Consider the following 13,451-nt stretch of genomic DNA (forward strand, 5'->3'; position numbering starts at 1 on the left):
GGGGCGCAGGAAATGATCTGCTACTGGGTGGCCAGGTGCTGTGAGCTCCACACAAGCGTTCATTGGCTCATGTGTCCTGGGCTGTTGTCTCCACTCTCCTTGGGTGACTTCCGTTCTAGAGCCTGGAAGCTGGGAAATCCCTGTGTCCACTTTGGTCAGCCTGCACATGCTGTGTGCTCAGCACAGAGCAGAGCATGAAGTCCATTGAACCCTAATATGTCACAGCCACGCCATTACTCTACTGAGGTAAAACCCACCGGTGTGAAGTGTGCAGTCTAACGGAAATGACAGGCTTCAGGTTCAGGGAGAGACCCTGTCCCTAAAGAAAATACAGACATGGGGTTGGGGATTTAGCTCAGTGGTAGAGTGCTTGCCTAGGAAGCGCAAGGCCCTGGGTTCGGTCCCCAGCTCCGAAAAAAAGAAAAAAAAAAAAAAAAAAAAAAAAAAGAAAAAGAAAATACAGACACATAGAGCTGTGTAGCCAGCCTTCGTTGTTCGAGTTAATGAATGGTACACAGCAATCAGAGTGAGCACACTGGGCCCAACACCAGGTGGGCCAGGTGCTTTCGTCCAATAAATGTCTGCCTGCCTGCCTGCCTGCCTGCCTGCCTGCCTGCCTGCCTGCCTTCCTGCCTTCCTTCCTGCCTTCCTTCCTTCCTTCCTTCCTTCCTTCCTTCCTTCCTTCCTTCCTTCCTTCCTTCCTTCCTTCCCATTTATGTTTATTTGGGAGGCAGAGGCAGGTAGATCTCTTCAAGTTCAAGACCGGCCCAATCTACAGTCCGTGACAGCAAGGACTACATAGTGAGACCCTGTTTCAAAAGAAAAGTATATGCATTATGTAGACCTCTGTATGTGGGTACCTCCACATGAGTTCAGGTACCCACAGAGGCCTAAGGTGTCAGATTCCCTGGAGCTGGATGGAGGGAGTTACAGGCAGTCGTGAGCTGTCTGATGTGGGTGCCAGGAACCACGCTCAAGTTCTCAGGAAAAGCCAAAACAAAACAAAACAACAAAACAAAACAAAACAACCTCTTAATTGCTGAGTCATTGCTCTATTCCCCTCCAGCATTTGATTTTGATTTTAGTGTTAGAAATGTTATATATGGGGTTGGGGATTTAGCTCAGTGGTAGAGCGCTTGCCTAGCGAGCGCAAGGCCCTGGGTTCGGTCCCCAGCTCCAAAAAAAAAAAAAAAAAAAAGAAATGTTATATATATACTGAGAGGCAGAGTCTTGGATGTTCCAGAACTCACCATGTAGACCAGGCTGTCCTCGAACTCACAGATCTTCCTGCCTCTGCCTCCTGAGTGCTTAGATCAAAGTTGTGTACTACTACAACCAGCTTAAAATACATAATATTTTTTTTCTTTTTCTTTTTTTCCGGAGCTGGGGACCGAACCCAGGGCCTTGCATTTGCTAGGCAAGCGCTCTACCACTGAGCTAAATCCCCAACCCTGACTGCATAATATTTTTAACGTTAATAAAACAAGATACTTATGAAATCGATTTTTAAACCCATTAGTAGACAGGAATGTAGGCTGGGGATACAGCTGAAGGGTAGAATGTTTGCTGAGCAAGCACAAGGCTGGGTTTGCTCCATAACACCGTAAATTATTGTTGATTTATTATTATTATTAATAGTAGTAGTAATAGTAGTATTTCCACATGTCTGAAATGCATCTTTTCTTTACACTATAATTTACTGTGAGAAGACTCATTTAAGAATAATAACCTACGGGGCTGGAGAGATGGCTCAGCGGTTAAGAGCACTGACTGCTCTTCCAGAGGTCCTGAGTTCAAATCCCAGCAACCACATGGTGGCTCCCAACCATCTGTAATGAATCTGGTGCCCTCTTCTGGTGTGTGTGAAGATACCTATAGTATACTCATAAATAAAATAAATAAAATCTTTTTAAAAAGTAACCTAGGGGATTTTGGGATGGCTCAGTGAATAAAGACATTTGCCACCAAGCCTGATCACTGAGTTTGAGCCCTAAGTCCGTCCCACACAGTGGAAGGAGAAAACTGACTTCCCAAAGGTATCCTCTGACCTCCACATGTGCATGCATACACATACTTGTGTGTTCTCACACACACACACACACACACACACACACACACACACACACATTCTCACACATACAGATATTTTCTCTCACACACACAAACACACACACATTCTCACACATACATATACTCTCTCTCTCTCTCTCTCTCTCTCTCTCTCTCTCTCTCTCTCTCTCTCACACACACACACACACACACACACACACACACCCAAAACAAAGTTTTAAAATAAGGGTCACCTAACAGGAGCGAGCACTCTCAGAATAAAACCACTCGGCAAGCATTGAAAACAAAGTGAGACCATTTTCTCCTTTCCTCTGCCGTTGTGAAGACTAACCTTGAACACAAAGAGTGATTAAGAGGGTCGTTTACAGAGTAGCGGAAATATTTCTGAGCAGATTTTTCCAGGGACTGAAACGCTTGTCTCTGGCTCTGTGACTTCAGTCCGGGAAACAACAGGGAGACGATTAGAAGCCAGACCCTAAAACTTTCCACGGATGCCTCTGTGCTAAACCCGTGTTCTATTGCGACAGAGGAGAACGCTTGCAATCAGCTCTCCGGCTGCAAGCTGCCTACAGGAACTGCCAGAGACTGTGTCTGGGAAGATTTCCACTTGTCTTTGTTCTCAGAGACACTGTGAGACTTCTGAGGCACCGACTTGGGCCTTTGTCTCCTGCTCATTCCCCAACCCTCACCTTCTCATGGGCTCAGAAGACTCGTTTTGATCTAGTCATCTTTTCTTCTTAGTCTTCTTGACAGAAGTGTGACGTTGCCAGCCTTATGCGTGGTCATTCATGGGCAAGAGACCTCACTTCTGTGACTCGGTTTCCCAATTTGTGAGAGTTTTTTTTTTTTTTTTTTTTTTGGTTCTTTTTTTCGGAGCTGGGGATCGAACCCAGGACCTTGCGCTTCCTAGGCAAGTGCTCTACCACTGAGCTAAATCCCCAGCCCCAATTTGTGAGAGCTTTAATGGTACCCACCTTTTAGGTTGTTTCTGTGGGACTCATGTGTAAATTCAGGTGGAACCAAGGCACACGCGTGTGATCTGCTACTGAGCCGAATCCCCTGATCGAGGGACAATTGTGAATGCCTCGAGTAAGCCGGCATCAGAGTGGCCTCCCAGGGACAACTGAGGGAAGAGAGAGGACAGTGAGAGACAACTCACTGTCTCCATGCATAGCATAGCTTTTAGATACTTACAGTCCAGGTCACAACAGGCGCTCAGTGGAAATCATCCTGAGTGTTCCAGCACTGGGGAGACTGAGCTAGGCAGGAAGAGTAAAGCGTTTGAGGCTAGGGCTGGAGAGATGGCTCAGCGGTTAAGAGCACCCGACTGCTCTTCCAGAGGTCATGAATTCAATTCCCAGCAACCACATGGTGGCTCACAACCATCTGTAAAGAGATCCGATGCCCTCTTCTGGTGTATCTGAGGACAGCTACAGTGTACTTATATATAATAATAAATTTAAAAAAAAAAAAAAAAAAGAGTTCGAGGCTAGCCTGGGCACAAAAGAAGAACCTGTGAGGAGGAGGAGGAGGAGGAAGAAGAGGAGGAGGAGGAGGAAGGGAAGGATGACCTTGCAATCCTGAAAGCTATGTGAAGCACAGACTTGTCATAGTTTTGTTCTTCTTTCTTTGCTTGGTTGAGACCAAGCTCACTCATTCATTCACGCCCTCTTTCCTTCTTATTTTTCGTTTAATTTGTATTTATTTACTTAGTGTGTGCGTGTATGTGTGTGCAGGCATTGATTGTGTGTGTGTGTGTGTGTGTGTGTGTGTGTGTGTGTGTGTGTGTGTGTGCGCGTGCATGCATCACAGGGCTGGTGCAGAGCTCTGTGGACAGCTTGTAGGAGTCAGGACTCTCTTTCTACCAGGTAAGTCCTGGGGATTGAACTCAGGTCCTCGGTCTTGGCGGTCGCGCTTGCTGAAACCCTCTTACATTTTCTAGGCATGCGAGGGGATAGGCATTACTTTGCGGACAGGTAACTGGCGAGAAGATAGGTCAAGTCAGGGATGGCCTATGGAATGGTCGTCAACCATACATGAAGCAAAACCTGACTGATATATCTATGTCCATGACTTTTCCCCAGAGGAAGTCCGAGGTGGAGTTGACTCTTCAAGCATCCAAGCAAAATGGCACTGAGACTCGGGAGGTGTTTCTGGTCTTCATTTCGAACGAGAATGTCTTGGTGAAGCTCCAGGCCCCAGAAATCCCACTGCACTTGGTCTACGTGAGTGTATGATCCCTAATTCCAGGCAGGCTATGGGAAGCCCCTGCCTGGTGTCCCTTTCTGTGAGCAACGCAGCACACCATAAAGGCAGGGATAGGACCAGAAGGTGCCAGAGGAGGCAGAGGTGGGCAGTAAAGGTGAAGGCCCTCTCACAGATGGACACACAGACCAGCATGGTGGGGACACCACGGAAAATCCCCTCCCAAGTCCAACCGCAAGGGTCTGGCTTCCATTCCCAGAGTATCCTTCTCTTTATCACCGAGAGGGGAAGTCAGGTCCTAGAGACCTTCCCATGGTGCCTCTCCCTCCATTCCCTTCCTCACCTCCTTCCCAGGGTTTGGGAGCTGCCAGGGTTCTGTGTGCACTTGTAAGGCAAGCTCTGGCTGGAGGGTTGTAGCTGCAGCCTAGCCTGGTTGCACCTTTTTACTTGCATTTAACACTCACAGTGACAGCCTTGAGTCATCTGTAACAGATCACCACCCAGAGGTCAGAGGCCTGCCTTCAGTGTTGGGCGGGGCATAAGCCAGGAGACCGATAAGCGCCATGCGCCTGAGTCACGGCTGTAACCCTGTTTTACTGAGGTTAAAGCCTTCAGAGCAGGCAGTGTGTTCTATTATATCTCCTCTGAGCGCCATGCAGTCCCCCTTAATATCTAGCCTGAATCCCTCCTGCTGCTGCTTCTTCAGCTCAAAGGAGTCCTCTGGGTCACCTCTTCCAGGAAGTCCTCTTTATTTCTTTTCTTGGCCCAACAGACCCCAAAGGACCCTAAGGGAAGCAGTGGGGTTTGGGATCTCTCCAGACTCCCTGTCCCCAGCCAGCCAGAGGTCTTGGGTTGCATTTCTTTTCGAAATTAAATCGAATGTAATTTTATGTACTTGAGTGTTTTGTCTGCATGTGTGTCTGCGTACCAGATCTTGTGCCTAGAGAGGCCAGAAAAATATTGCGTTCCCTAGGACGCTAGTTACAGATGGTTGTGAGCTACCATGTGGGTGGCTGGGAACTGAACCTGGGCTCTTAAATCCAAGCCATCTTTCCAGACCTGTTTTTTGCTTTTCATGATAGGGTTTCTCTATGTAGGTTTGGCTGTCTCAGAACTCGCTCTGTAGACCAGGCTGGCCTCAAACTCAAGAGTTTTGCCTGCCTCTGCCTCTCAGGTGCTGGGATTAAAAGCACAAGCCACCACTGCCAGGCTCAAGCCTTGGTTTTTGTTATTTATTAAGTAAATATCCTGTACCTTCTATTACTTCGACTTCTCTAGTTTCTGAATGATGAGCTCCCAGGGTCGGCAGCACCTCATCTGTTTTCTTCCATTCACTCATTCACTGTTTTCTCATACCTTCCCCCTTTTCCCCTTCCACTTTCCCCTCCCCATGCATCCGCAGTACCTACTGTGTGTGGCAGGTATGAAGGTGCAGCTGGCATAACAGATCCGCAATGAACAATGGCTGGGGCCTACAATGTGTCAAGTGTGTGTGTGTGTGGGGGGGGGAGTGGACAAGAAGATTTCCCTTCCTGAACCCAGAGTGCAGACGGATACAGACAGTTGCTACATTGATGCCATTATACATGGTTTGAATAAGTGCCTCGTGGTGAGGCTAAGGCCAAGACCAGATGGACAAACGTGTGTCTGTAGCCATCACATGCAGGAGGAAGATGGTGCCAATATGGCTGTGCTAGAAGAGGTACCTGGGGGCTCTGGGCTGACTGACGACTTCTTTTTTTTTTTTTTTTTTTTTTTTTGGTTCTTTTTTTTTTTTTTTTTTTTTTCCGGAGCTAGGGACCGAACCCAGGGCCTTGCGCTTCCTAGGTAAGCGCTCTACCACTGAGCTAAATCCCCAGCCCCCGACTGACGACTTCTAAGCCTTGTCATTTGAGGTCTTGACTTCTTTTCTGCCAATGAACTGAGCTGACTCAGATTGGTTCCTGACCGGCAGGTAGGAAGTGACTCAGCACTCTGTGTCTCCACAGAACTCCAGCCTCGAGGTCTTCAAAGGACCAAAAGTCAACAGCACACCACTACCATCCTTTACCTCCAAGACACAGATCCTCGACTGGGCAGCCACCAAGGGCACCATTACCTCCATAGCAGCACTGGATGACCCCAAAAGCATTGTCCTCCGGCTGGGCCAAGGTCAGCTCCATCGGTTGCTTCTGGGTTCAGGTTCAGTTGCAGAAGAGACTGAACAAACCCCTGACTTGGGTACTACCAGCCTGCAGTGGCGTGTGATTTGCCCAAAGTCACACAGGCTGGATGGTGCCCTTCAAAGTTGGTGACTGCTTCTGCAGCAGGTATCGGATGAGAAATGCCAGCTTTTTGGCTGGAGATGCGGCTCCGTTGATAGGGTGCTTGCATAGGTTAAGCCCTAGAGCCCTAGACTAGCATGGTGGTAAGGACCTGTAATCTAAGCACTCAGGAGGCAGAGGCAGGAGAATAAGGAATTCAAGCCCATCCTCTGCAAGTTCACTCTGCAAGTTCAAGGTTTCCCTGGGGTTTGCTGGTCAGCCAGTCTAGTCAAATCTGTGAGCCAGGCTCAGTGAGACACTGTGTCTCAAAATAATGCCAAAAACAATGAAGAAAGACAGCTGACCTGTGCCGGGTGGGGGTGGAGGCGGGGGTGGGGCTGGGGCGGGGCTGGGGCGGAGGCGGGGCTGGGGGTACTGCACTACTTGATGTGTGTCTTGGCTCACTTGTCATGTTAACGCTGTGCTGACACAGGAGGAAACCGAGTTCAGCTACTCAGCTAGTAAGCCATCCCCCACCTGTTAGGCTCTGTCCTGAATGTCCCTACCATTGCCTTGTCTGAAAGCGGGGTAAGACCCTCTGATATATTTGTCTCCACAGACCCAAAGGCACCACCCTTCTGCTTCCCAGAAGCTCAGAAGGACATGGGCGTCACACTTGAATGGCAACCACGAACCCAGACACCAGTCCAAGGCTGCCACTTGGAAGGTGTGACTGGACACAAGGAGGCCTATGTCCTGAGGATTCGATCAGGTTCTGAGGCCGGGTAAGGGTGCTGGCCTCCTGAGCATGGCCCTCCCCAATCAGGTCCTATCCTCCAGGTGTATTACCAATCAGATGCTATCCTCTGGGTGTATTACCCAATCAGATCCTATCCTCCGCGTATATTGCTCAATCAGATCCTGCTACCCAATCAGATCCTATTACCCAATCAGATCCTGACCTCCGAGTGTATTACCCAATCAGATCCCAGCCTCCCGATGTGTTAACTTTCCCATTGCCGAGATAAAACACCACAACCAAGGCAATGTGTTTATTTTGGGCTCGCAGTTCCAGAGGGTTCACAACCGCAGAGTGGAGGTAGCAGGTACCTGGAGCAACAGCTAAGAGCTCACATCTTGAACCACACAGACAGGAGGCAGAGAGGGCACCAAAGCCCACCCCTTGTGGGCTACCTTCTCCAGGAAGGCCCCTAAGCCTTCCCAAACTGGGATCAAGTATTCAGATGCCCCAGACTTAGAGATGCCATCTCATTCAAACCAACACACCGGGTCTGTCTCCATGCTCAAGCCCACGACCTGTCTACCTGCTGCAGGCCCCGGACAGTGACGGTAACGGTGAAACTGAGTTGCACATCTGGGGATGCCGTTCTCATCCTGCAGGGTCCCCCGTACGTCTCCTGGCTCATCGATACCAACCACAATATGCAGATCTGGGTGAGCCTCGCACCCCCACCCCAGCCTGAGACCTTGCACACCATGGTTATTTCGCCCCAGCTTCCTACCCCCATCTACGTTGTTAAAGGCCTCTTCCAGGAAGCTTTTCCCGATGGGCCAGGGAATTCCTTAACCTAGCCTGATGGGCCAAGGAAGATCCTTAAAGATACAAACTCTGAGCTGGGTTAGAGGACAAAGGGGAAATGGAGAGGATAAGGGGAAGGGAACAGCAAGGCACGGGTGAAGGGTAGGAGTCTCCGTAGGTAAGGCTCTGACTCCCCCTTTCTGACTTCAGACCACAGGTGAATACTCCATCAAGATCTTTCCAGAAAACAACATCAAAGGCTTCGAGCTCCCAGACACACCCCAAGGCCTGATCGGGGAGGCCCGCAAGCTCAATGCCAGCATAGTAACCTTTGTAGAGATCCCTCTGACCAGTGATGTCTCCCTGACGGTCTCCAGCTGCGGTGAGCCTCAACCCTGTGCCGGTCCCCAGCCCTGTTGCTCCTCCCTTCCCATCACTTGCCGCTCTCTGTTCTTTGAGCTTAGGCCAGTTCCTTTCTCCCCCCCCCCCTTGGATATTTTTTTATTTACATTTCAAATGTTATCCCCTTTCTGAGTTTTCCATCCATAAACCCCTTATCCCATCCTCCCTCCCCCTGCTTCTATGAGGGTGTTCCCCCACCAACCCACCTATCCCTTCCCACCTCCCAGCCATGACATTCCCCTACACTGGGGCATCAAGCCTTGGCAGAATCAGGGGCTTCTCCTCCCATTGGTGCCCATCAAGGCCATCCTCTGCTACATAGCCAGTTGGAGCCATGGGTCTGTCCATTCGTAATCAGTCTTTGGATGGTGGTTTAGTCCCTGGGAACTCTGGTTGATTGTTACTGTTGTTCTTATGGGGTTGCAAACCCCTTCAGTTCCTTCAGTCCTTTTTCTAACTCCTCCAATGCGGACCCATTCTCAGTTCAGTGGTTGACTTCAAGCATCCTCCTCTGTCTTTGTCACCCTCTGGCAGAGCTTCTCAGGAGACAGCTATATCAGGCACCTGTCAGTTTGCACTTCTTGGCATCAGCAATATTGCCTGGGTTTGGTGACCATGTGTATATGGGCTGGGTCCCCAGGTGGGCTATCCAGAGACCGCCCCACCTAGGCCAGTTTCTTCCTTTCTTTCTTTCTTTCTTTTTTTTTTTCCGGAGCTGGGGACCGAACCCAGGGCCTTGCGCTTGCTAGGCAAGCTCTCTACCACTGAGCTAAATCCCCAACCCCCCAGGCCGGTTTCTTTGAGCCTCGTTAGCCTCATCTACCACAATGGTTAGACACCTGAGAGCTCAAGTGCCCATAGTGAGCACCCAGTGACTGTCCACTCCACCCGCCCCACAGGTGGTGGGCTCCAGACCTCCCCTGCACCAGTTGTGACCACACCTCCCAAGGACACGTGCAGCCCTGAGCTACTCATGTCCCTGATTCAGCCAAAGTGTGGCAATGACGTCATGACTCTGGCACTCAATAAAAAACTCGTGCAGGTAAGTAAAGCCCTGCCCCTCCTCCTTGTGATGGCACGGACAGCTGGTCCTTCGCCATGAGTGTCAGGGATCCAGCCCAGGCAGTAAGAGCAAGTCACATTACTATGCAAGACTCAGTCTCTTCACTTGTGAAATGCAGGCTGAACAGAGCACAGAGCCATGCACTGATATTCCCAGAACCCGGGAGACTGAGCCAGGGGGATGGTGAATTTCAGGCTGGACTGGGCTACATAGAAGGTTGATATAAGAAAATAGGGTCATCCTCAACTACGTAGAGAGTTTGAGGATAGCCTAGGCTACATGAGCCCCAATCTCAAAAAACAAGTAATAATAATGCTGACATTAGATAGTCATTATTAATCTTGGTTTTCCTTTTGAGACAGGGTTTCTCTGTGTAGCCCTGGCTATCTTAGAACTCACTCTATAGACCAGGCTGGCCTTGAACTCATAGAGATCTGCCTGACTCTGCCTTCTGGGTGCTGGGATCAGAGGTGTGTGTCACCACTGCCTGGTTTAGTGATTATTATTAATCTTAATGGTGGTTGAGCCAGGCAGTCACAGAAGTTTGTACCATGGGCCTTTGCATGAGTGATAAATACAGACAGACAACGTCCGGGCTGGGGAGATGCTCAGGGAGCAAAGTGTTTTCTGCACAAGCATGAGGGGCTATTATGGGTCTGTAGCACCAGGAGGCAGAGAAAAAAGGACCCTGGGACCTCTCTGTCCAGCCAGGCTAGTCAATCCGTGAGGTTCAGGGTCAGTAGGAGACCCTCCCAGTCTTGCCAGGCATGGTAGCCTGTGCTTTTAATCCCAGCATTTGGAAGGCAGAGGCAGGCGGACCCCTGTGAGTTCAAAGGCCAGCCTAGTCTATACAGTGAGTTCCAGGCCAGCCTGGTCTACAGTGGGGGTTCCAGTCCAGCTAGGGCTATGTAGTGAGACCCTGTTGTGAGAGAGACAGAGAGAGAGGCTCTCAAACGAATGAGGTAGATGAGTCCAATGAGATGACCCAGTGGTAAAACACTTGCCATGGGGGCTGGGGATTTAGCTCAGTGGTAGAGCGCTTACCTAGGAAGCGCAAGGCCCTGGGTTCGGTCCCCAGCTCCGAAAAAAAGAACCAAAAAAAAAAAAAAAACAAAAAACAAAAAACAAAAAAAACCAAACACTTGCCATGCGGCCTGCTAACCTGAGTTCAATCCCTGGAACCCATGTAAAGGTAGAGAGAGGGACAACTCCACTGAGCTGTGCTCTGACCTTCCCTCTGTACCCTACCCTGGCACACACTCAATATCAATAGTAATTTAGTTTAAAAAATAAGGTGCCCAATACCTGATATCAAACTCTGCCCTCTACACAGGAACACCTGTGTGTGGGTGTATATACCATGGATAGACCACACACACGGAGTGTATAAACTGCACACACATAAAACATACACAGTATATAAACTGCACACACATAAAACACATGGAGTGTATAAACTGCACACACGTAAAACACACAGAATATATAAACTGCACACATGTAAAACACACGGAGTGTATAAACTGCACACACATAAAACACACACAGTATATAAACTGCACACACATAAAACACACACAGTATATAAACTGCACACACGTAAAACACACAGTATATAAACTGCACACACAAAACACACAGTATATAAACTGTACACATACAAGACACACACAGTATATAAACTGCACGCACACAACACACACAGTATATAAACTGCACACACAAAACACACAGAGTATATAAACTGTACACATACAAGACACACACAGTATATAAACTGCACGCACACAACACACACAGTATATAAACTGCACACACAAAACACACAGAGTATATAAACTGTACACATACAAGACACACACAGTATATAAACTGCACACACAAAACACACAGAGTATATAAACTGTACACATACAAGACACACACAGTATATAAACTGCACACACAAAGCACACACACACAGTATATAAACCGCACACACAATTTTAAATGCATACGTTTTAGAATATAACAACTAGAATGGGGAATAGATATATGCACATAGAGACAAATGCAGAGAGAGAGAGATCAATCCACCTGCCTCTGCCTCCTGGCAGCTGGGATTCAAGGTGTGTGCCCTGCACAGAATGGAGGAAATCTTCGTCTTCCCTTCTGACCTGTGAGCCCCCTCACCTCACCTCCAGTATGCTGGGATTCTATGCATGGGACACTGTGCCCAGTTTTCAGTTAGCTTTAGACCAAACAAATAAAACACATGTGTGTACCTACTCTGATCTGTTTCACTCAATTCTCCCTTCCCCCACCCAGCACCCAGTGCTGGGGCTGGAACCCACATGGGGTCCCAAAAATGTCTCGAGTCTGTTCTGTACCCACTGAGCTGTGCCTCAGCCCCCTACAGTAACTCGCTTTTATTTTGGGAGTCAGAATCTGGCTGTGTACCATGTACTGTGGAATTTGCTCTGTGGACCAGGATGGTTTTAAACATAGAGATCTGGCTGCCTGTCTCCTGAGGGATTAGGGTTGAAGGCACACACCACTATTCCTAACTTTTAACTTAAAAAACAAAAACAAAATTTGAAATATTTTCTTAAATGTATGTGGGTGTTTTGCCTGCATGAAAGTCTGTTTACCACATGTGCCCATGGAAGCCAGAAGAGGCCGCTGGATCCCCTGGAGCCAGAGTTATGGACAGTTGTAAGCTGCCATGTGTGTTGGGAACTGAGCAATCTCTCCAGATCCTTATTTTAACCTTTGAACTTTTGTAGTTGGTTGTTTTTTTGGTTTTTTTTTTTTTTTTTTGGTTTTGGTTTTTTTATTTTTATTTTTTTGGTGGTGTTGTTTTGTTTTTTGTTTTTTGTTTTTTTTGTTTTGTTTTGTTTTTTGAGACAGGGTTTCCCTGGCTGCCCTGAGATCCTCCTGCCTCTGCTTCCTAAGTGCTGCGATTAGAGGTGTGTCCCGCTACCACCCAGCTAAAAAAAAAAAAGTTTAAGTATAAAGATGGGGTTGGAGAGGGCTGGGGATTTAGCTCAGTGGTAGAGTGCTTACCTAGGAAGCGCAAGGCCCTGGGTTCGGTCCCCAGCTCCGAAAAAAAGAACCAAAAAAAAAAAAAAAAAAAAAAAAGATGGGGTTGGAGAAATGGCTGGGCAGTTAAAAGCATTTGCTGTTCAGAAGACCTGAGTTTGATTCCTAGAACCTATATGGTGACTCACAACCATCTATTACTCCAGTTTCATGGGGTTTAATGCCCCCCTGCTGGCCTCTGAAGAGATTACATGTATGTGGTGCATATACACACCCATTTAGGCAAAACAACACACACACACACACACATACACACACACACACTCAAACGCCCTGGGTTCAATTCCCAGCAATGCAGACAATAAGAAGTCTGTCAGAGCTCTGATGAACCATCCATGTTTCCTTAGAAAGGTTTCAGTACGATTCATTCTACTGAGTTTTAAAGTATGTGTAGGGCAGGGGTACATGCACATGGCTACAGCTGTCCACAAAGCTAGGAGTCCTCCTTCGGAGCTGGCTGTGAGCGTTCTGACATGGGATGGGTGCTGGGAACTGAACGTGGGTCCTTTCAAGAACAGCCAGGGCCCTTAGCCGCTGAGCGATCTCTACAGCTCCAGTGAGCAGTATTTACAGTGTTTCGGTAGTGACAGCGAGACCTGACAATGCCAGGCCCCTGACGATGTCCTTCTCCCCTGGGTCAGACTCTACAGTGCACCATCACAGGCCTGGCTTTCTGGGACTCCAGCTGCCAGGCTAAAGACCAGGACGGCCACCTTGTCCTGAGTAGCACCTACTCCAGCTGCGGCATGAAAGTGACAGATCATGTGATCAGCAACGAGGTAAGGCTTGGGATCAGGAAGGTACCAAATCCTGCAGAGTTGGTGTCCCCCACCCCACCCCACCCCCA

The 13,451-nt window shown here is 48.5% G+C and overlaps 1 protein-coding gene across 2 annotated transcripts in view; it reads left to right on the plus strand.

Annotated features, from left to right (window-relative positions):
- Eng (endoglin) overlaps positions 1-13,451 on the plus strand; it is a 38,135-nt gene that overhangs the window by 20,079 nt on the left and 4,605 nt on the right. For both annotated transcript variants that reach the window (XM_063284324.1, NM_001010968.3), the window contains exons 3-9: positions 4,155-4,295; positions 6,264-6,426; positions 7,138-7,303; positions 7,853-7,973; positions 8,269-8,440; positions 9,360-9,502; positions 13,246-13,383. In XM_063284324.1, coding sequence (XP_063140394.1) covers positions 4,155-4,295; positions 6,264-6,426; positions 7,138-7,303; positions 7,853-7,973; positions 8,269-8,440; positions 9,360-9,502; positions 13,246-13,383 — 1,044 coding nt within the window. The remainder of the gene's footprint in view (positions 1-4,154; positions 4,296-6,263; positions 6,427-7,137; positions 7,304-7,852; positions 7,974-8,268; positions 8,441-9,359; positions 9,503-13,245; positions 13,384-13,451) is intronic.

Source organism: Rattus norvegicus, chromosome 3 (assembly GCF_036323735.1).
Source record: "Rattus norvegicus strain BN/NHsdMcwi chromosome 3, GRCr8, whole genome shotgun sequence".
NCBI classification, from domain to species: domain Eukaryota; kingdom Metazoa; phylum Chordata; class Mammalia; order Rodentia; family Muridae; genus Rattus; species Rattus norvegicus.